This window comes from Rhinopithecus bieti, unplaced genomic scaffold, assembly GCF_001698545.2.
Source record: "Rhinopithecus bieti isolate Rb0 unplaced genomic scaffold, ASM169854v2 scaffold_29254, whole genome shotgun sequence".
NCBI lineage: Eukaryota > Metazoa > Chordata > Mammalia > Primates > Cercopithecidae > Rhinopithecus > Rhinopithecus bieti.
This window is the reverse complement of record NW_016813033.1, coordinates 85,486-108,344: the sequence shown is the minus strand read 5'-3', so window position 1 is coordinate 108,344 and position 22,859 is coordinate 85,486. Positions and strand designations below refer to the sequence as shown.

The 22,859-nt window shown below is 37.6% G+C and overlaps 1 protein-coding gene across 1 annotated transcript in view; it reads right to left on the bottom strand.

Annotated features, from left to right (window-relative positions):
- GALNTL6 (polypeptide N-acetylgalactosaminyltransferase like 6) overlaps window positions 1–22,859 on the bottom strand; it is a 237,746-nt gene that overhangs the window by 140,963 nt on the left and 73,924 nt on the right. The window contains exon 3 of the mRNA XM_017847605.1: window positions 19,519–19,636. Within this exon, the coding sequence (XP_017703094.1) occupies window positions 19,519–19,636 (118 nt within the window). The remainder of the gene's footprint in view (window positions 1–19,518; window positions 19,637–22,859) is intronic.

Below are 22,859 nucleotides of genomic sequence, written 5' to 3'. Positions count from 1 at the left end.
CTTAATTTCTATATTATGGCCTAAAATCAGCTAGTAAACTCTCATTTATCTAGACATGTTTTCCAGACCTTAAATGCTGACCAGTGCTTTCCACTGTAGAATTAATCACAATTGATGAAAAATGTTCCAAAATGCAAATGTTTGATTTTTGTCTTCTATTTTTATTACCATTTAACACAGCTATTTGTCTACAACTCTTTTGATTCCTTTCACACAGAGAAAATTCTTCTTGTTTCACTGCAAATTCTACCAAAGCCTTTTTAACTCCGTCCCCTTCATGTTACAAATACTAACAGGGAGGGACAGGAACCCCCAGGGTCAGCAAACAATAGTGAGAAGAAGGAAGGACTATGTCTGAAATGGGACCCTGTTAAGACAGAGTTGTCGCCAAAGAATCTATCATTCCCACCAAACAACCTGGGGCAATTTAGTCCTGAACTTCCAGTACTGTTGCCATGGTTTCTAGACAAAGACAGGAGGGCTGCATTCCAATTATATCCTTCAGAATGACAGATAACTGCAAAATAGGAAAGTGAGGCAATAAAATCTCAGGTCACTCAGAAGAGATGTGATAGATACAAGTGACAGAGAAGTGCAAGATGCAAGTTTATGGCTGCCTAAAAAACACTTTTGTGATTTAGAATGCAAAATATATATTTTGCAAACTCTCCAGATTTTCAATAGCAATTTTATCCACCAACCAGTTTATTATTCAAAGCCAGGCATCTCTTGCTTAATAGGAATTTTCTGAATAACACTTTAAGCTTAAAGAATTCATGAATTAAGAAAATTCAAGGAAAAAACCTCTTGAACTGTGAAAACTAAAAAATATCCCTTGAAATTTGGTGATACTGCAAATATAGCAATGCCATTTTTTTTCTTTAATGCTTCGAGAATTCATTAATGCTTTAATGCTTTTCTTTTTTTCTTTAAGGATGAAACGTAATATTCTGTTCTTCCAGTTCAAGGTGCAATTGTAAACTTTGCACCCAGCTAATATTTGAACAATATCTGATACTCAATAGTAGTTTTTCAGGATCAGCAGAAATTTTGTTGCTGTATTAATAGACTTCAGTGTAGAGACTAGTCTTAATGAGAGAAACCATTAGGTAGGGATCAAAAGGTTAACAGTGAACTTGAGAATGGTGTTGGTATATATAGTTTGGATGTCAGAAAATTTCATGTTTCTGCATTCTCTGCAATTAAACAGAAACATAACATTTTAATCCCTAAGTGACATTGGGTAATTTATTTTATTTTTTAAAATTTAAAAAAATTAATAATCTTTAACATTTTAAATCTGTTTCTTCATCTGTAAAATGAAATGAGAATACCCACCTTTTAGAGTTATGATTTTAAACTAGATAATGCACACAAAGCACTCAGCTCAGCATCTGGTGTGTACTATTGTCAGATGCATTTTAACCAGAACAACTCCATCTTGAATAGAGGCTGGGTAAATGAGGCTGAGACCTACTGGGCTGCATTCCCAGGAGGTTAAGGCATTCTTAGTCACAGGATAATATGGGAAGTCTGCCCAAGATACAGGTCATAAAGACCTTGCTGATAAAACAAGTTGCAGTAAGGAAGCTGGCCAAAATCCACCAAAACCAAGATGGCAACAAAAATGACCTCTGGGTGTCCTCATTGCTACACTCCCACCAATGCCATGACAGTTTACAAATGCCATGGCAACATTAGGGAGTTACCCTCTAGTCTAAAAAGGGGAGGAATGAATAATCTACCCATTGTTTAGCATACAATCAAGAAATAATCATACAAATGGGCAACCAGCAGCCCTTAGGGCTCTTCTTCCTATGGAGTAGCCATTCTTTTATTCCTCTACTTTTTTTTTTTTTTTTTTTTTTTTTTTGAGACGGAGTCTCGCTCTGTCGCCCAGGCTGAAGTGCAGTGGCCGGATCTCGGCTCATTGCAAGCTCCGCCTCCCAGGTTCACGCCATTCTCCTGCCTCAGCCTCCCGAGCAGCTGGGACTACAGGCGCCCACCACCAACTTGCTTTCACTTTACTCTATGGGTTAACTTGAAGTCTTTCTTGAGCAAGATCCAAGAACCGTCTTTTGGGGTAAGGATCCAGACCCCTTTCTGGTAACACTACTAAGTAAAGGTAGTAGATGCTATTTCAATAGTTACTAGTATTATTAGTATTACCTCCTGCCACACACAATGTAACAAAGTGTACAACTATTGCTATAACAGAAGACCCCAAAAAACATTAGTAAATTCAAATATTTTAAACAATGCATCTATAAAAAGGTCTTAAAAGTGCCTTAGATGTGAAATTACATACGTTTGAGTGGTGGGGAGAGCAAGCACTAATTTAATAGAAGGTATTTCAGGGATTACTGCCACCACAGTGAGAGGGACATTTCTAGATGTTCTGAAGACTACAATTATGCTTCCTGAGTTTCACTTTCGTGATACTTATTATACGACACTTTGAAGACAACATAACATTTCTGTTAACACGTTGAATATAGCTGTTACAGTTTAATAAAATCAGTTTTATCATTTGCTTTTTATGCACAAATTTTAAAAGTTAGCTATATTCTTGCATTTGACTTGTACTATATTCAGAATGCATTTTTTCCCTCAGCAATAACTGGTTTGATTTTATAATAGAAGTACTTAGCAACAACTGATTTACTTAAGAGATTTCTGTATGAGAAATGTTGCAAGAATCCACCTACATTTCTAATAAAGAATGACTGTAATCAAGGAAAAAGAGAAAAAAGTTTTCTTTTACTTTATGAGACCCTTTTTTTGTTTTTAATACCCACTATGGGCTGGGTGCGGTGGCTCATGCCTGTAATCCCGGCACTTTGGGAGGCTGAGACAAGCGGATCACAAGTTCAGGAGATGGAGACCATCCTGGCTAACACGGGGAAACCCCATATCTACTAAAAATACAAAAAGTTAGCTGGGCGTGGTGGCATGCACCTGTAGTCCCAGCTACTTGGGAGGCTGATGCAGGAGAATGGCGTCAACCTGGGAGGTGGAGCCTGCAGTGAGTGGAGATCGCGCCACTGCACTCTAGCCTGAAAAAATAAAAAAAGAAATAAAATACCCATCTTGGTAGTTTGGAGTATAACCTTTTGCTCTTTTTCTTCTTTTGGTTAGCATCTTCATATGTTATCACAATTATTTTTATTTATAAGCTCTGAAATTTGATATTTTATCCTAAATATATACATGTGTGTATATATATGTAATAAAGTATGTAATTTTACTGATCAAAGTAAGTAGAGAACTGGGCAATTTCAGATAAAAATAATCAAAAAACTTGCTCATACGAGACATATGAAGAAGAGCTGTACATCGTCATTTGTATTTTTTTTTTGAGACAGAGTCTTGCTCTGTGGCCCAGACTGGAGTGCAGTGACACCATCTCAGCTCACTGCAAGCTCCGCCTCCTGGGTTCACACCATTCTCCTGCCTCAGCCCCCGAGTAGCTGGGACTACAGGCACCCGCCACCACGCCCAGCTAATTTTGTGTTTTAGTAGAGATGGGGTTTCACCATGTTAGCCAGGATGGTCTCGATCTCCTGACCTCGTGATCCGCCCGCCTTGGCCTCCCAAAGTGCTGGGATTACAGGCGTGAGCCACGGCGCCCAGTCACACTGTCATTTGTATTTTTAAGTTTCCTCTTCTGTTATTGCAGTTTTGAAACAATTGCTTAAGATCAAAATCTGGCCTACTCTTTCTAGAAAACATACAAAGATCAAAAACTTCAGTAACTTGATTTATTTCATTTTAATTTGTCTTAATTCTTCTACCTGTATGTTTTAAGTGTTTTAGAAGGAACACACTTGGTAGTGGAGCAGCAGATCTATTAGAGTACCAAGTTTCCTCCCTGCAAGTGAAAGCTTGAATTATTTCTTTTTGCATATGACATGGCTACATCTCACTGAAAGATTAGAAGGAAGTAGTTTCTCTCATTCAAAAGCTTACTTGGGAGGAGTGACATCACCAAAATGGCAAAATAGAAGGCAACCTGCTCATATCCGCCTACAAAAACAAATATTCTGCACCCACCCACAGTCAAAAGTCTCTCTGAAGAAGCTTCAACATTCAGGTAGGAGTTTGTGAAACCCCAGTGGAGCCCAAGACCTAGGAGGGTTGTTTTGAGAGTGCAGACCGACACCAAGGTACATGTTTTGCCCCATCGAGCTTGCTTCCAAGTTCAAGCAAGGAAATAGACCTGTCCCCCAAGGAACTTGGTTATAGCTCCATTTTGCTTTAAGCCTACAACCAAAACTACTTGTCAAGAGGTTTGGAAGGACTCTTGCACATTAGCATATTGGAAGAAAGGCTCATCTGCCCACTGACGTCAATTTAGGCAATGAGCCTGAAAATTGCCATGGTGTTGCTCTAACCTCTCTCAGCTGAGGTCCTAACTCAGAGCGGCTCTCACAAGGACCCAGAGGGTGAATTGCCCATACCTTGCAGCCTGAGTCTGAGCCTGCCTAAATAGGCTCTCCAATCTCTGTCCCACAGCAGGTCTCTAGGGGGCCTACTCCCAGCTCTAAACCCTCCTGTTGCAATCAGGGGACTATCCTGTCTGTGCAGAGATTTGCTGAAAGACATGCATCCCTCTTAGCCAGTGGGACCAGGCTTTCCAGCCTCTACGCACAGCAGATCCCCGAGGGGGCTCAATCTCAGCTTTCACCCCTCCCACTGTAGTTGGGGAGCTATCCTGTATGTGCTCAGACCTGCCATTCTGAACCAAGATGTTTGCCTTTCTGAACCAAGGAGATGGTTCTAGCCTCTGTCACACAGAAGATCCCAAGAAGGCCTAGTCTCAGCTCTAGTCTCTCTTGCTGCAGTTGGAGAATTATCCCATCTGTGCAGGGACCTGCTGGGAGAGGTGGACCCATCTGAGCCATTTTGACAGGAATGCTAGCCTCTGTCCCACAGAAGACCTCTAGGAGGCCCAGTATCAGCTCCCAGCTCTCCTACTGCAATCAGGAAACTGTCCTATCTGTGAATGAACTTGCTGGGTTACATGCACCCTCTGAGCTGAGACTGGGGTTTCCAGTCTCTATTTGACACCAAATTGCAAGATGGCCTAGTATCAGCTTCGACCCCTCCTGCTGCAGTCAGGGAACTATCCTATCCGTGCAGGGACCTGCTAGGAGACATATACCAGTTTGAGCCAATGTGACAGGCACCCTTTCTTCCTTCCCATAGCAGATCCTGAGGGAGTCCAGTCTCAATCCCAGTCCTCCTTGTTGCAGTTGAACCCATCCTGCCCGTGCAGGGATCTGCTGGGAGACATGCTGGTCTGGGCCACTGGGACAGTCTTCTAGGCTTGAGCCCCTGTCCAGAGTTTCCACACAGCCCAAGTATCTTCTTTGGGCATTCCCCAGGTCTGTCTGGGCTGAAAAACCACATCAACTTGAGAGTCCTTCAAAGACTTGTAGAATGCCTGGGCCTAGGGGGTTCTTTACTGCTGAAATGGTTGCAGTGATTATAGCTGGACTCAGGAAACATAATAGTCAGTCTGCTTAGAATCTCTGAAAAGCCCTTGGAAGAAGAACAGGCACAAACAAAACTGGGCAAAGAAGACTAAAATAAATACCTAATCACTCAATGTGTAGACATTGTTCCACATTCACAAGCGTCAAAACATGAAGGATATATGACATGACCAAACAAACAAAGTAAGGTACCAGAGATCAACCCTAAAGTGAGGAGATGTGTGACCTCTCAGACAAAGAACTCATAACAGCTATCTTAAGGAAGTCAATGAACCTCAAGAAAACACAGATAACCCAAAAACTTATCAGAGAAATGTAACAGAGAGATTGAAATAATAATAAAAATCATACAGAAATCCTGGGTGAAAAATACAATGAATGAAATGAAAAATGTAATAGAAAGCATCAATAGCAGAACTGATCAAACAAAAGAGTCAGTGAGCTTGAAGATAGACTATTTGAAAATATATAGACAGAAGAGAAAAAAGAAAAGTAATAAAAAGAAATGAAGAAAGCTTATGGGTCTATGGGACAACTTCAAACGGGCAAATATTCAGTTTATTGGAGTTAAAGAGGGAACTGACATGGACAAATGAACATAAAGTTTGTTTAAAGAAATAGCAGAGAGCTTTCCAAACCTTGAGAGATATAAATACCCAGACAGAAGAAAGTGAAAAGTCTCTAATTTTATTCAACGCAAACAAGAATACCCTAAAACATATTATAATCAATCTCACAAAGGTAAAAGACAAAGAAAATTTCTGAAAGCAATGGGAGAAAAAAAGCAAACAACATTTAAGGGAGTTATAATATGCCTGACAGCAGGCTTCTCAGCAGAAACCTTACAGGACTGGAGGGAGGGGAACCATATATTCAGAGTGCTGAAAGGAAACCAACAAATAACAACAAACAAACAAACAAAAACAAGAATAGGAAAGACTTTTCCAGACAAACAAAAGCCAAGGCAATTTATTGCTACTAAGCTGTCCTATAAGAAATGCTAAAGGAAGTCCATGACACCGAAAGAAAAGGACATTAATTTGATTATTATACTAATGTTGTAATCATGGTGTGGAAACTGAATCTAGTAAGAAAACTAAAAGACAAAACCATTAAAAATAATAACTACAACAAGTTGTTAAGATATATGCAACATGAAAAGGGAAACTGTGACATCAAAACTTAAAATGTGGGGGGAGAAGAGAGGTAAAGTGTATAGGGTTTTTTTTTCAGTTTGTTTCTTTTCTTTTTCTTTATTTGCGATCAAAGTTGGCATCATTTTCAATAACTTGTTATAACTATAGGATGATTTTGTAAACATCATGGTAACCACAAAGCAAAATCTATAATATATACACTAAAATGAAAAGTATAGAATATATACACTAAAGTAAAGCAACAAATGAAAAATACTATCAGAGCAAATTACTTAACCACAAAGGCAGACAGGAAAAAAGAAAGAAGGGAAAAGAAGAGTTACAAAGCAACTAGAAAACAAGTAACAAAATGATAGTAGTAAATCCTTATCAATAATAGCATTGAATATAAATGAACTAAATTCTCCAATTAAAAGACACAGTGACTGAATGAATTAAAAAAACAAGACCTGACTTATGCTGCCTATAAGAAACTCAGTTTATCCATAAAGATACCCATATACTGAAGGTGATGGGAGAAAAAAAGTTATTCCATGCAAATAGAAATGAAAAGAGAGCTAGAGCAGCTATACTTATGTCACACACAAGAGACTTTAAGTAAAAAAAAAAAAAACAAAAAAAACCCCCAAAAACTGTAAAAAAGACAAAACAAGATCATTATATAATGATACTCAATTCAGCAAGAGGATATAACAACTGTAAATGCATGAGCATCCAATACCAATACCAAAACACCCAGACACATAAAGCAAATATTAACATTTCTTTTTCTTTTTTTTTTTTTGAGACAGAGTCTTGCTCTGTTGCCCGGGCTAGAGTGCAGTGGCCAGATCTCAGCTCACTGCAAGCTCCGCCTCCCAGGTTTACGCCATTCTCCTGCCTCAGCCTCCGGAGTAGCTGGGACTATAGGCGCCCGCCACCTCGCCCGGCTAGTTTTTTTTTTTTTGTATTTTAGTAGAGACGGGGTTTCACCGTGTTAGCCAGGACGGTCTCGATCTCCTGACCTCGTGATCCGCCCATCTCGGCCTCCCAAAGTGCTGGGATTACAGGCTTGAGCCACCGCGCCCGGCGACAAATGGACCTAACAGACATTTGCAGAACATTTCATCCAATTAATACGTAATACAGATTCTTTTCATCAGCACATATGACATTCTCCAGGATAGACTATATGTTAGGACACAAAAAAAAGTCTCAACAAATTAAAAAATATTGAAATCATGTCTGACCACAATGGAATAAAGCCAGAATCAATAAAAAGCAAAACTTTGTAAATATACCAGTACATGGAAACAACATGCCCTGAATGACCAACGGGTCAATGAAGACGTTAAGAAGGAAATTGAAATATATCTTGAAACAAAATTGGAAACACAACACACCAGAATGTAGGGGATACAGCAAAAGCAGTACAAAGAGGGAAGTTTACAGCAATAAATGCCTGCATAAAAAATAGAAAAACTTCAAATACTTCAAATAAACAACCTAATGATACACCTCAAGAAAAGCAAGAACAAACCAATCCTCAAATTAGCAAAATCAAAGAAATAATAAAGATCAGAACATAAATATGTGAAACTGAGACAATAAAACAGTGCTTGAACTAAGATGGTTAATTAGACATAGCTGAGACACCCCTCCCACTGAGAGGAACCAAAAGATTGAGTAAACCATCACACTTTGAACAGATCTTCTGAAAGAAAATATTGAAAGTTGATAGGTGACATAGACACCATGTTTGAAGAGGGAAGAAGCTGGGAAGCTTGCCTGGAGTTGGGGAATGTTGAGGACCAGCTCCCAAACCTGACTAGGTCCTAAGGAAAGGGCAAGTGAAGGAGCTCTGGGACTCCACACTTCCACTGTGGACATCTGGGATCCTAGATACATGAGGTCCTATGACCTCCATAGGCATTTGAATTGGCAGAGGGAACTGCCTGGAGATAAGGCAGAGGAAGAGCACAAACCTGCATAGATCCCAGAAGGTTTTGCAGTGCACACTGCAGCTGCAACAAAATGTGACCATAGGTACCCATCCCCCAAGGCTCTCTATCTTGTTCTGAGTGACTACAGCTCCTGCTTTCTGCCAAGCTGGGAAAGAGCAGGGCTTGGCTATTTCTTCCATGAGACTGGGGTGCATCTGATCTATGTGCCCCCTTGTCGACCAGATCTTCCCAACACTGCCTGCCTGGTCACTCCCTCAGGAAGGTGCCCACAGCGCAGCTTTCATTGTCCTGCCTGAGTGTTTTGCTGGTTGCCTGGGAGTAGTTTGGCTCCTTCAGTACAGTCAGCTCTGGGCAGTGAGGGATCAGCAGACAAAACTGTAGGCCTGGTCCCAAAACCCCCAGGATTCGAGTACACTGTCCAGGGGTTTGGAGCTGAGATCTTTGGCTTGAGTTTGAGGAGGGGAGGACCCTCCACTCTCAGAACACTTAGAAGAATGATACATTGGTTTGTGTGCTGGTGTGGGAGCTGCGTGTCCCTCTCTTGACAAGACTGTTTTGGGAAGGGTGTGGCCTATTAGCCAGTAGCACCTTTTTCCTCAGGGACCCCTACAGCGTGGAACACCTGGAACTGCCCAACAATCTTGGCACAGAAGGTTTGGGACAAGCCCAACTGTCAGGCCCACTCCTGGGGCAGATGCTGCAGACTTACTGGGTTGGGCAAGTGTGAGCTGGGTTGGCCCCACAGCTGTCTGCTGGGCTAAGAACAGCAGGCCGTGGGTGCCACATGTATGGTATTACTGTCCTGCCTGGGCATCCTCTGCCCTTGACCCACTGCATCACCAGACCACCTGCAGACACACACCACAACCTGTTCTGACTCTGCCAAGCTCAGAGGACCAGTAGGTCCCTAAGTAACTGTGGATTTCCTGGTGACGTAAACCTTGCCTTGGGCTGCCCCTGAGGGAGGAGGGAAAGCAGTTTGCCAAAGTTTCACTTGAGACTAAGAAATCACGGATGCAACAGCAATAATTGAAAAGGGCTCTACCAAGACCCCAGAATGGAGTTGGTGAGGGAGTCATGTCTTGCACCCCATCTCCCATCTCCAGGCCACTAAAGAGTAAGGGCATATGGCATATGCAGCAGTAACAACAACAAAAAGGTGCAAGTGCATATGCAGCAGTAAAAAAAAAAAAAAAAAAAAAAAAAAAAAAAAAAAAAAAAAAAAAAACACAACAAAAAAAAAAAAAAAAAAAAAAAAAAGAATTAAAAGTATGAACAAAGCCGACAACACAACAGTAAGCTCCAAGGAGAACTTGGCTAAGAGTCTATCTTCTGGCCCTTACTCTTAAGCGCCATGTACTGGTTCAGATCCTGAATTACACCACCAAAGAAAAAGTTTCTTTAACACCCAACACCTGTGAAACCCAAAGCAGGAAACTATCCACAAGTAAGGAGCCCATACGGAGCCCTGACCATTTGAAAGCATTCAGAAATGAAGGCAATCAACGATACACAGCATACACCACAGTGAAACCCTCAAGGGAAAAATACTATATAAAAACAAAAGGCCTCATCCATAGTAGAGCAATTTAAAAAGGAAAAACAATTGCCAGCCTCCTCATATGAGAAGGGCTCTGGCAATTCAAAAAATCAGAGCATTTCTTTACATCCAAAGGATTGCACTAGCTCCCCAGCAATGGATCCTAACCACATTGAAATGTCTTAAATAACAGACATAGAATTCAGGGTCTGAATGGCAAGGAAGCTCAATAATAAAATCCAGAATTTGGATGGCAAGCAAACTCAACGAAATTCAAGAGAAAATTGAAAGCCAATGCATGGAAGCCAGAAAAACAATTTAAGACTTGAACAATGACATGACCATATTAAGAAAGAACTAAACTGAACTTCTGGAATTGAAAAATTCACTATGAAAATTTCAAAATACTGTTGGAAGTCTGAACAAAAGACTAGACCAAGCAGAGGAAAGAATATAAAAGCCCAAAGACCCAGTCAGACAAAAATAAAAAAGAACTGAAAATATGAACAAAGCAACAATAAATATGCGATTATGTAAAGAGACAAAGCCGATGACTTCTTGGCATTCCTGAGAGAGAATAAGAGAGAATAGGCAATTTGGAAGACATATTTGAAAATATAATATATAAGAAAATTTCCAATGTTGCTAGAGTGGTTGAAATGTAAATTTGAGAAACTCAGAGAACTCCTGTAATATACTATACAAGATGACCATCCCCAAGACATACAGTCATCAGACTTTACAAGGTAAATGCAAAGAAATAAATCTTAAAGGCAGCTAGAGTAAAGGGTTATGTCACTTTTGAGGGGAACCCCATCATAACAGCAGAAACATTATAAGTCAGAGATTGGGGGCATATTTTTTAGCATTCTTAAATTTAAAAATTCAAAACAAGAATTTTATGTCTCCTCAAGCTAAGCTTCATAACTGAAGGAGAAATAAAATCTTTTCCAGACAGGGAATTTGCTGCCATTAGATCCGCCTTACAAAAGATATTAAAGGGAGCTCTAAACAAGGAAATGAAAAATCGATAACAGCTACCACAAAAACATATATAGACCCTAAAAAGTCTATAGTCTATAGACCCTATAAAGCAACTACACAATTGAGACTATGAAGCAACCAACCATTGACACCATGACAGAATCAAAACCTCACATATCGGTCTAAATGGCCCACTTAAAAGGCACAGGGTGGCAAGTTGGATTTAAAAAAAAAAGACCAAATCTTCTGCTGTCTTCAAAAGACTAATCTCCCATGTAATGACACCCATAGGCTCAAAGGAAAGGGATAGAGAAAGATCTATTATGCAAATGGTAAATGATAAAGAGCAGAGGTCACTATTCTTATATCAGATAAAACAGACTTTAAACCAAAACAGTAAAACAGACGAAGAAGGTCATTACATAATGACAAATGGTTGAATTCAACAAGACTTAGTTATTATAAATCTATATGCACCGAACATTGAAGCACCCAGATCATAAAACAGGTACTTCTAGATTTATGAAAAGACTTAGTCACACAATAATAGGGACTATTCAAAACCACACTGGCAGTGTTAGACAGGTCATTGAGGCAGAAAACTAACAAAGAAATTCTGGACTTAAATCCAACACCTGACCAATTGGACAAAATAGACATCTACAGAATACCCCACTTAACAGCCACAGAATATACTTCCCTCTCATTGGCACACAGAACATACACTAACCTCAATGACATGCTTAGCCATAAAGCAAGTCTCAATAAATTCAAAAAAATCAAATTCATACTAAGCATATTCTCAGACCACAGTGGGATAAAAATAAAAATTAATACTAAGAGTATCCCTGAAAACCACACAATTACATTGAACCTAAACAAGTTGCTCCTGAATGACTTTGGAGTAAATGGAAACAGAAACATAACATACTAAAATCTCTATGATGCAGCACAAGCAATATTAAAAAGAAAGCTTATAGCTCTGAACACCTACATTAAATTAACAATTTAACATTACACTTAGAGGAACTAGAAAAACAAAAACACACCAACCCCAAAATTAGCAGAAAAAAGTAAATAATGAAAGTCAGAGCAGAATTAAATGAAATTGAGACTCAAAAATCATTACAAATGATCAACAAAATAAAAAGTTGGTTCTTTGAAAGGATAAACAAGATCAATAGACTGCTAGCTAGATTAACAAAGAAAAAAAGAAGATGCAAGTAAGCATAATCAGAAATAACAAAGAAGGCATTACAACGGATTCCGCAGACATAAAAATGATCCTCAGAGACTGTTATGAACACCTCTGTGCATACAAGTTAGAAAATCTAGAGGACATGAATAAATTCCTGGAAGTACACAAACTCCCAAGATTGATTCAGGAAGAAATGGAAATACTGAATAGGCCAATATCGAGTTCTGAAATTGAATCAGTAGTGAAAAACCAGCAAACAATAAAAGCCCAGACTAGATGGATTCACAGCCAAATTTTACCAACCATACAAAGAAGAGCTGGTACCAATTCTATTAAAATTATTCCAAAAAATCAACGAGAAGGGACTCCTCTCTAACTCATTCCATGAAACTAGTATCACCCTGATGTCAAAACCTGACAAAGACACAAAGAAAAAAGACAACTACAGGTGAATCACCCTGATGAACATAGACACAAAAATCCTCAATAAAATACTAGCAAACCAAATTCAGCAGTACCTCAAAAAGCTAATTCACTATATGGGATGCTAATTCCTTCCCGGGATGTAAGGCTGGTTCAACATATGCAAATCAATAAACATGATTCACCACATAAACAGAATTAAAAACAAAGCCCATATAATCATCTTAATAGATGTAGAAAATGCTTTTGATAAATCCCATTATCCTTTCATGACAAAAACCCTCAATGAACTAGGCATTAAAAATATATATCAAAATAATAAAAGGTATCTATGACAAACCCATAGCCAACACCATACTGAATGGGCAAAAGCTGGAAATATTTTCCTTAAGAACTGGAACAAGACAAGGATGCCCATCCTTACCACTCCTGTTCGACATAGTACTGGTAGTCCCACTTTCTTTGAAAGAAAGAAACAAAGCATCCAAACAGGAAAAGAAGTCAAATTACCTCTCTTCACTAATGATATGATTCTATGCCTAGAAAACCTCACTGACTCTGCCAAATGGCTTACAGACCTGATAAATGACTTCAGTGAAGTTTCAGTATACAAAATCAATGTACAAAATTTAGTAGTATTTTTATACACCAATAACATTCAAGCTGAGAGTTGAATCAAGAATGCAATCTCATTTACAATAGCCACACACACAAAAGCAAATGTAGGGCTACACTAACCAAGGATGTAAAAAATCTCTACAAGGAGAACTACAAAACACTGATGAAAGAAATAATAGATGACATAAAAATGAAAAAAAAAAATCCATGCTTATGGGTTAGAAGAACAGATATTGTTATAATAGCCATACTATCCAAAACTATCTATAGATTCAACGCTATTTCTGTCAAATTACCAATGTCGTTTTTCACAGAATTAGAAAAAAACTATTCTCAAATTCATATGGAAGCAACAGAAGAGCCCAAATAGCCAAGGCAATCCCAAGCAAATAGAACAGAGCCGGAGGTACCACATTACCTAAAATCAACTGTTCTACAAGACTACAGTAATTAAAACAGGAGGGTACTGGTACAAAAACGCAGATAGAGCATGGGAACAGACTGGAGAACCCAGAAATAAAGCAGCATGCCTAAATCAACTGATCTTGTACAAAGTCGACAAAAATAAGCAATGAGAAGAGAACTCCGTATTATATAAATAGTGCTGGGATAACTGGATATCCACTTGACAAAAATAAGCAATGGGAAAAGGACTTCCTATTCAATAAATAGTGCTGGAATAACTGGATATCTATGTGCAGAAGAATGAAACTGGACTCCTACCTCTCACCATATACAAAAGTTAACTCAAGATAGATTCAAGACTTAAGTGTACGACCTCAAACTATAAACATTATAGAAGAAAATCTAGGAAATGCTTTTCTGGACATTGGCCTTGGCAAAGAATTTATGACTAAGAACTCAAAAGCAATTGCAACAAAACCAAACATTGACAAGTGTGGCTTACTAAACTTAAGAGTTTCTTCACAGCAAGAGAAACTATCAACAGAGTACACAGACACCCCACAGAATGAGAGAAAATATTTGCAAACGACGTATCTGACAAAGGTCTAATATCTAGAATCCATAAGGAACCTAAATGAATCAACAAATAAAAACCAAATAACCCCATTAAAGTGTGGGCAAAGGACTCTTCTCAAAAGAAGACATACAAGTGGCCAAAAAACATATTGATACATGCTTAACATCACCAATTATAAGATAAATGGAAATCAAAACCACAATGAGATATCATCTCACACCAGTCAAATGGCTATTATTAAAAAGTAAAAATAGAGGCCGGGTACGGTGGCTCACGCCTATAATCCTAGCACTTTGGGAGGCCGAGGCAGGCAGATCACCTTAGGTCAGGAGTTCAAGATTAGTCTGGCCAAAATGGGGAAACCCCATTGCTACAAAAAATACAAAAATTAGCCAGGCATGGTGGCAGGTGCCTGTAGTGCCAGCTACATGGGAGGCTGAGGCAAGAGAATTACTTGAACCTAGGAGGTGGGGGTTGCAGTGAGCCGAGATAGCATGGGCAACAGAGTGAGACTAGATCTCAAACAAAAAAAAAAAAAAAAAAAAAAAAAAAGGTAAAAATAGAATATGTCAGCAGGGCTGCAGAGAAAAAAGAACACTTATACACTGCTGGTGGGAATGTAAATTAGTTCAGCCACTGGGGAAAGCAGTTTGGAGACTTCTCAAAGAACTAAAAATAGAACCACCATGCTGGTGGTCGGTTGCTGGTTCTACAAATAGAACCCAGCAATCTCATTACTGGGTATATGTTCAAAGGAAAATAAATCATGGGAAAATAAACCATTTTACCAAAAGACACATGCACTCACATATTCATTGCAGCACTATTCATGATAGCAACGACATTGAATCAACCTATGTGCCCATGAATGGTGGACTGAATAAAGATAGTGTGGTACATATACACCATGGAATACTTCACTGCCATAAAAAATGAACAAAATCATTTCCTTTGCAGCAACATGGATGCAGCTAGAGGCCATTATTCTAAGCATATTAATGCAGTAACAGAAAATTAAATACCACATGTTTTCATTTATAAGAGGAGGATAAGCATTGGGTACACATGGAAATAAATAAGAGAACAAAAGTCATTGATCACTACAAGAGGGGTTGGGAGTAGGGGGTCAATTGTTAAAGAACTACCTATTCGATACCATGCTCACTATCTGGGTGATGCATTCAATTATAACCCAAACTGCAGTAGCACACAATATTCACTTGCAACAATCCTGCACATGTATCCCCTGAATCTAAAATAAAAGTTGAACTTAAAAATAGATACTATAAAACAATACAAAAGATCAATGAACTGTAAAATTGATTTTTTTTTTTGAGATAGAGTTTTTTGCTCTTGTTGCCCAGGCTGGAGTGCAATGATGCAATCTCGGCTCACTGCAACCTCCGCCTCCCGAGTTCAAGCGATCCTCCTGTCTCAGCCTCCTGAGTAGCTAGGATTAGAGGCAGGCGCCACCATGCCCAGCTAATTTTACATTTTTAGTAGAGCCGGGGTTTCACCATGCTGATCAGACTGGTCTCGAATTCCTGACCTTGTGATCTGCCTGCCTCGGCTTCCCAAAGTGCTGGGATTGCAGTTGTGAGCCACAGTGCCCGGCCAATTTTTTAAACAGATAAACAAATGTAACAAATCTTTAGCTAGACTAAGAATGGAAGAGAGAAGACTCAAATAAATAAAATCAGAAGTGAAAAAGGAGACATAACAACTGAGACCTCAGAAGCACAAAGGATTGTTAGGGACTACTATGAACAACTATACACCAAAATATTGGAAACTTAGAAGAAATAGATAAGTTCTTGTAAATACACAACCTATGAAGATTGAACCATGAAGAAAAAGAAAACCTGAAGAGATCAATAATGAATAATGAAATCAATGCAGTAATAGTCTCCCAGCGAAGAAAAGCCCAACACTTGATGGATTAATTACTGAATTCTACCAAACTTTTAAGGAAGAACTAATACCAATTCTACTGTAACTATTTCAAAATATCGAAGAGGAGAGAATTCTTCCAAACTCATTCTATAATGTCAGTATTATCCTGATACTTAAACTAGACAAGTACATACACATACAAAATCTATAGGCCAATATTCCTCATAAACATAGATGTAAAAACCCTAAACAAAACATCATTCAATAAGACATTAAAAAGAACATTCACCATAATGAAGTGGGCTTCATCCTAAAGGTGTAAAGATGGTTCAACATATGCAAATCAATAACTATGATATATCACACCAAGAGAATCAAGGACAAAAAGATTATGATCATTTTGATACATGCTGAAAAAGTATTTGGTAAAATTTAACATTCTTTTATGATAAAACTCTTAACAAATTGGATATAGAAAGAAAATACCTCAATATGATAAAAGCCATACATTACAAACCCACATGTAAAATCACACTGAAAGGGGGAAAATTGAAAGCCTTTCCACTAAGATTTGGAACAAGACAAGGATGCTCACTTTCAACACTTTTATTTAACCTAGTTCTGAAAGTCCTAGCCTGAGTAATTAGGCAAGAAAAAGAAGCAAAGGGCATCAAAGTTGTAACGGAAGAAGTCAAAATATCTTTGCAGATGACATGATCTTATTTTTAGAAAAACCTAAAGACTCCACCAAAAGTTCTTGGAACTGATGAATTAATTCAATAAAGTTGCCGTACACTAACAGAAATCAATCTGAAAAGAAATCAAGAAAACAATCCCATTTATAATAGCTCAAAAATACCTAAGAATAAATTTAACTAAAGAAGTGAAGTAATCTGTACAAACCAATGATGAAAGAAATTGAAGACACATAAAAAATGGAAAGATATACCATGGTCATTGATTAGAAGAATTAATACTGTCAAAATCTCTACACTACCTGAAATGATATAAATAATTAATGTAATCCATATCAAATTACCAAAGACATTCTTCACAAGAGACAGAAAAAAATCCAAAACTTTGAAGGGAACAAGAAAAAGACCTAAATAGCTAAAGTGGTCCTGAACAAAAAGAACAAAGCAGGAGGCATCACATTACCTGATTTCAAATTATACCACAAAGCTATAGTAACCAAAATAGCATGGTACTGGCATAAAAACAGATGCATACACCAATGGAACAAAATAGATAACCTAGAAGTAAATCCATGCACTTACAGCCAACTCATTTTTGACAAAGTTGCCAAGAACATTCAATGGGGAAAAGTACAGTTTCTTCAATAAATGATGCTGGGAAAATGGGATATCCATAAGAAGAAAAATGAAATTAGATCTTTATCTTTGATCATGTACAAAAATCAACCAAAAATAGATTAAAGACTTAACTATATGACCCCGAACTATGAAACTACTAGAAGAAAACGCTGGGGAAACACTACAGGACACTAGTCTGGGCAAAGATTTTTTTTGGGTAATACCTCAAAAGCACATGCAACAAAAGCAAAAATAGACAAATTTACATCAAGCTAGAAAGTTTCTGTAGAGCAAGGAAACAATCAACAAAGTGAAGAGACAACCTATAGGATGGGAGAAAATATTTGCAAACTATCCATCTGACAAGGAAATAATAACCAGAATATATAATGAACTCAAACAACTCAATAGTAAAAACTCTCAAATAATTCAATTAAAAATGAGCAAAATACCTGAATAGACATTTCTCAAAAGAAGACATACAAATGGCCAACAGGTATACGAAAAATGTTCAACATCTTTAGTCATCAGAGAAATGCAAATCAAAACCACATTGAGGTTATATCTTATCCAAGTTAAACTGCCTATTATTTCCAAGACAAAAAATTAAAAAATGCTGGCAAGGATGCAGAGAAAGGGGAATGCTCCTACACTGTTGGTGGAAATGCAAAGTAATATGGAAATTAGGGGAAGAGTATGGAGGGTCCTCAAAATACTAAAATAGAACTACCATATAATCTAGTAATCCTACTGCTGGGTATATTTTCAAAAGAAAAGGAATCAATATGTAGAAGTGATATCTGCATTCCCATTTTTTTGTGGTGATGGTCTCAATAGTTACCTAAGTGTCCATCACTGGATGAATGGATAAAGAAAAGGTAGTATATACACACAATGGAATATTATGCAGTCATAAAAAGGAATGAAATACTATCATTTCCAGGAACATAGATGGAACTGAAGGTCATTATTTTAAGTGAAATAAGTCAGGCATAGAAAAACATCCCATGTCCTAGTTCATATGGGGAGCTAAACAAGTTGATCTCATGGAGGTAGAAAGTAGACTGGTGGTTACCAGAGGCTGGGAATAGGAGGGAGTGGGGGTGGGGAGGGGGTAAAAAAAGAATTTGGTTAATGAGTACAAAAATACAGTTAAACAGAAGAAATACATTCTAGTATTTGATAGTACTGTAGTGATATAGTTTGGTTGTTTGTCCCCTCCAAATCATATGTCAAAATGTGGTCCCCAGTGTTGGAGGTGAGGCCTGGTGGGAGGTGTTTGGATCATGGGGAATGGATTCCTCATGAATTAGGTTTAGCGCCATCCCCTTGCTGGTGAGTGAGTTCCTGTGAGATCTGGTTGTTTAAAAGTGTGTGGCAGCTCACCCCTGTGTCTCTTGTTTTTGCTTTCACCATGTGACATGCTGGCTCCCTGTTGCCTTCCACAATGATTAAAAGCTTCCTGAGGCCCTTACCAGAAGCAGATGCCAGCACCACCTTCTTGTGCAGCCTGCAGAACTGTGAGCCAATTAAACTTCTGTTCCTTGTAAATTACCCAGTCTCAGATATTTCTTTATAGGAATGCAAAAATGGCCTTACACAAGTAGGGAGATTATAGTTAACAATAATTTATCATATATTTCAAGATAGCTAGAGGAGAATTCCCAACACAAAGAAAAGATGAATGTTTGAGGTGATGGATATCCCAGTTACCCTGAATTGATCATTATGCACTGTACACATGTATCAAAATTTCACATGTACCCCACAAATATGTATAATGATTATATATCAAGAAAATAAAACAAAACCAAAAAAGAAAGAAACTACAAGAGCTCACTTGGGAAGGTGACATGTCTATTATCATTATTAAGTCATCCCAGAACATAGGTCACAAAGCAACATGCTGATATTCTATCAGAATTGTCAAAATTACGTAGACATAGTGTGAAGAGGGTCTTGGGCTTACCTTAAAAGAGATTTCATACTGTTCTCCGCCCCAGATTTCTAAACCTGGATCATAGCCACCCAATTCCCAAAACCATTTCCGATCCACAGCAAAGAGACCTCCAGCCATAACAGGAGACCTGTGAAATGAACAAAATAATCTTTAAAGGACTATGAACATTACAGACAACGGCATTTTGCTTGAGAAAAAAGTAAAATTCAAGATATGTTTTAGCGGTCAGCTGTGTGGAACTTTTCAGCACTGGTTTTCTGTAAATGGGTATAGGGTTCTCTTGGGTCTGTCACCGAAGTGGACATGGCTGGGGAGGGAGAAAAATTCTTGTGAGCATTAAATATTTGCAGTTCAGGTTTTAATGCAACAATTGCCCTGCAGAGCCACATTTGCTCCACTTGTTTATCGTTAATGAGAAATATTACTACATGAGTAATAATGACCCATAAAGTGAGAAATATCACTCAATTTTATGGTTTTCCCCAAAGTAAAGGGATCTTATTCTATCAGACAGATAAAAGTATTGAAAATGCTTTTGTAGGCAATATCTTTGAGTAATCCCTCAGTACGCATTCACCAAGCATCTACTATGAACAGGTCATGTCCAATTTACAAACTACAAATCGGCTGGTTAGAATAAAACAAGCAACCAGAATTAGTTGTTTAATGTGCTAAAGTTGAAATTTAAACTAAGTCTTTTCATTTTATATATATTTTCAATTTCATAATATTTCATTTCATTTCATTTCAATATAATACATTTCATTATATTCTTTTTAGGCCTTCTCTGCCTTTCTAAGAAATATTAATTTTGATTAAATAATAATTTTCAAGTATTCCACTCCTGCTAGGATGCATTCATGTAATAAGATAATTATAACTACTTGGGGGGCCCTGCCCTAAATGTTTTTGCAGTTCAAAGGTGTTCTTGTTTATTTATTTTTTGACTGCTCACTATGTGCTGGGCTAAAGGATAAGATCTGTATCTAATTACCTTGATCAATCCTCACAACAACCCTGTGAACAACAAACATCCCTATGCACGGTTCAAGGAATCATGCAGAAGAGGTGGAATGTTGCCCAAGACTGAGGCTAGTGTGTGGTGAGGCTGGGCTAGGGCTCTTCACCACAACACTGTTTCTGTTTCAATGTTTGGAGGCGAAGAGAGATAACTACATACAAATGGATGTGAAACAGAGAACACCCTTATGCAGATCAAACAAATCGATAAAAACACATAATTGATGTGACAGTTTTGAAAATTTGTTTGAAACAAAGGATATTTATAAATAACAGTACAACATTTTAAATATTGATATACACAAAAAGATATGCGTAACCATAGTAGACACCAATTTATTGATCAACTGAGAACTTAGTCTTGGTAATGCTTTATGAGTCACTTGAAGAACATAAACCTGAATCTGTCTTCAGTGTATTATGTAATTCAAAGACTTTGCATGCTGAGATGGTACCTGATTTAGTTACTTCAGTCTAGGAATTTTTTTAGATGTAGGCTTTATGCAGACGAAGAGATTGCAAGACTGGAAGAGGGATTTAGGTTTTTCCCCAGAAAAGTGGGCAGAATTCAGAAAATAATATAAAGAAACTCTCTCATGTAATTTTTTATTTTGTTTGTAATAAAAATCCAAGAATCATATGTGCCTTACTTTATCCCTCTCTCTAGCAGCCTGATCTTTTCCTTTTCACCCACTGAATTTCAGAGAGGAATTACAACTGAAGCTGCAACAAACGAGGATTGTAACATTTATCGACTGCAGTTCCCCAAAGAACACTTTACCCATTGTAAGCATTGCTTCTGCAAGTGTTAGTTATAAGTAGTCAGAAATTCTCAGTCTTATTTAATCTGAACTGCAAATAGAAAGGTCCCAAGTCATACAAATATATTCTTATTTGATTGTGTAAAACATGAGACAAAGTGCACCAAAACTTACACTGTGCACAATGAATCCCAAAACTAGAACTACCATAGGTATGGTGTTAAAGATATTGGGCAAGAAAAATTCTAGGTTGGGTTTTTATTGCAAATTGTCAGAAACACAATAATCTTGTTTTCTTAATGAGTTTATAAAAAACCCATGCAGTGTATCTCAGGTTATTTTAGACATATAATAACATAAATTCAGATGAATCTCCTGTACCTTTATTGATGTTCCTACAAAGACCTAAATAAATTAGTATCTCCTGTCTTGATTGGTGTGAATGACAGGTAAGAAATAAACTTTTTATTTACTGTATTTATGTCTTTACTCATATTTGTCCATGAGTTTTAAAAACAGCTGAATTGTTGTGTAATTGACATACAATTGATTGCACATATTTTAAGTGTACAATTTGATAGATTTTGACTTGGGTGTATCTCCATGCAGCCGTCACTGAAAATGGACCTATCTGTTATTTGTTAAAGTTTCCTCATGTCTCTTTGTAATCTCTTCTCATTTCCTTCCAACAGGCAATGACTGATCTGCTTTCTGTCACTGTAGATTAGTTTGCATTTTCTACAATTTTATATTTATAGAATTATACAGTATACATGTTTTGGGGGGTCTGGCTTCTTTCATTCAGTATAACTATTTTGAGATGCATCCATGCTGTAGCATGTATCAATTGTTCATTATTTTTAAATTGCAGAGTAGTATTCTATTTGCATGAATTTACCGCAATTGATTATCCATTCACCTGTTAATGGACGTTTGGTTGTAATTTTGGGATATTACAAATGCAGCTGCCATAAACTTTGTGTACTAATCTTTGTGTGGATGTGTGCTTCCACACAAATTTCTCCTGGAAAATTTCCTAGAAGTGGAATAACTAGATCATGTAGTAGGTATATCTAATCTTTCAAGAAATTGCCGAACTGTTTTCAAGAGTGGCTGTACCACTTTCTATTCCTGGAAGCAGTATTGAGTTCCATTTGCTTCATGTCCTCACCAATACTTGTTATGGTCAGTCTTGAAGTTTAGTCATGATAATAGGTGTATAGTGGTATCTTCTTTTGGTTTTATTTTGCATTTCCATAATTATTAATAATGTTAACGTGTTTGTATCATTTCTGTTTTTTCCTAGTAAGTCTGGCTAGAGGCTTATCAATTTTGTTAATCTGTTGAAAGAACTAACTTTTGGTTTCATTGATTTTCTCTATTGTTTTCTGTTTTATATTTCATTGATTTCTCTTTAGTCTTTATTATTTTAATTCTTCCGCTTACTTTGGATTTAATGTGCTCTTCTTTCCTGGTTATTTAAGGTGGAAACTGAGATAACTGATTTGTGACTTTTTAAAAATACAGGTGTTTAGTGCTATAAATCTCTTCCTAACTATTGCTTTAGTA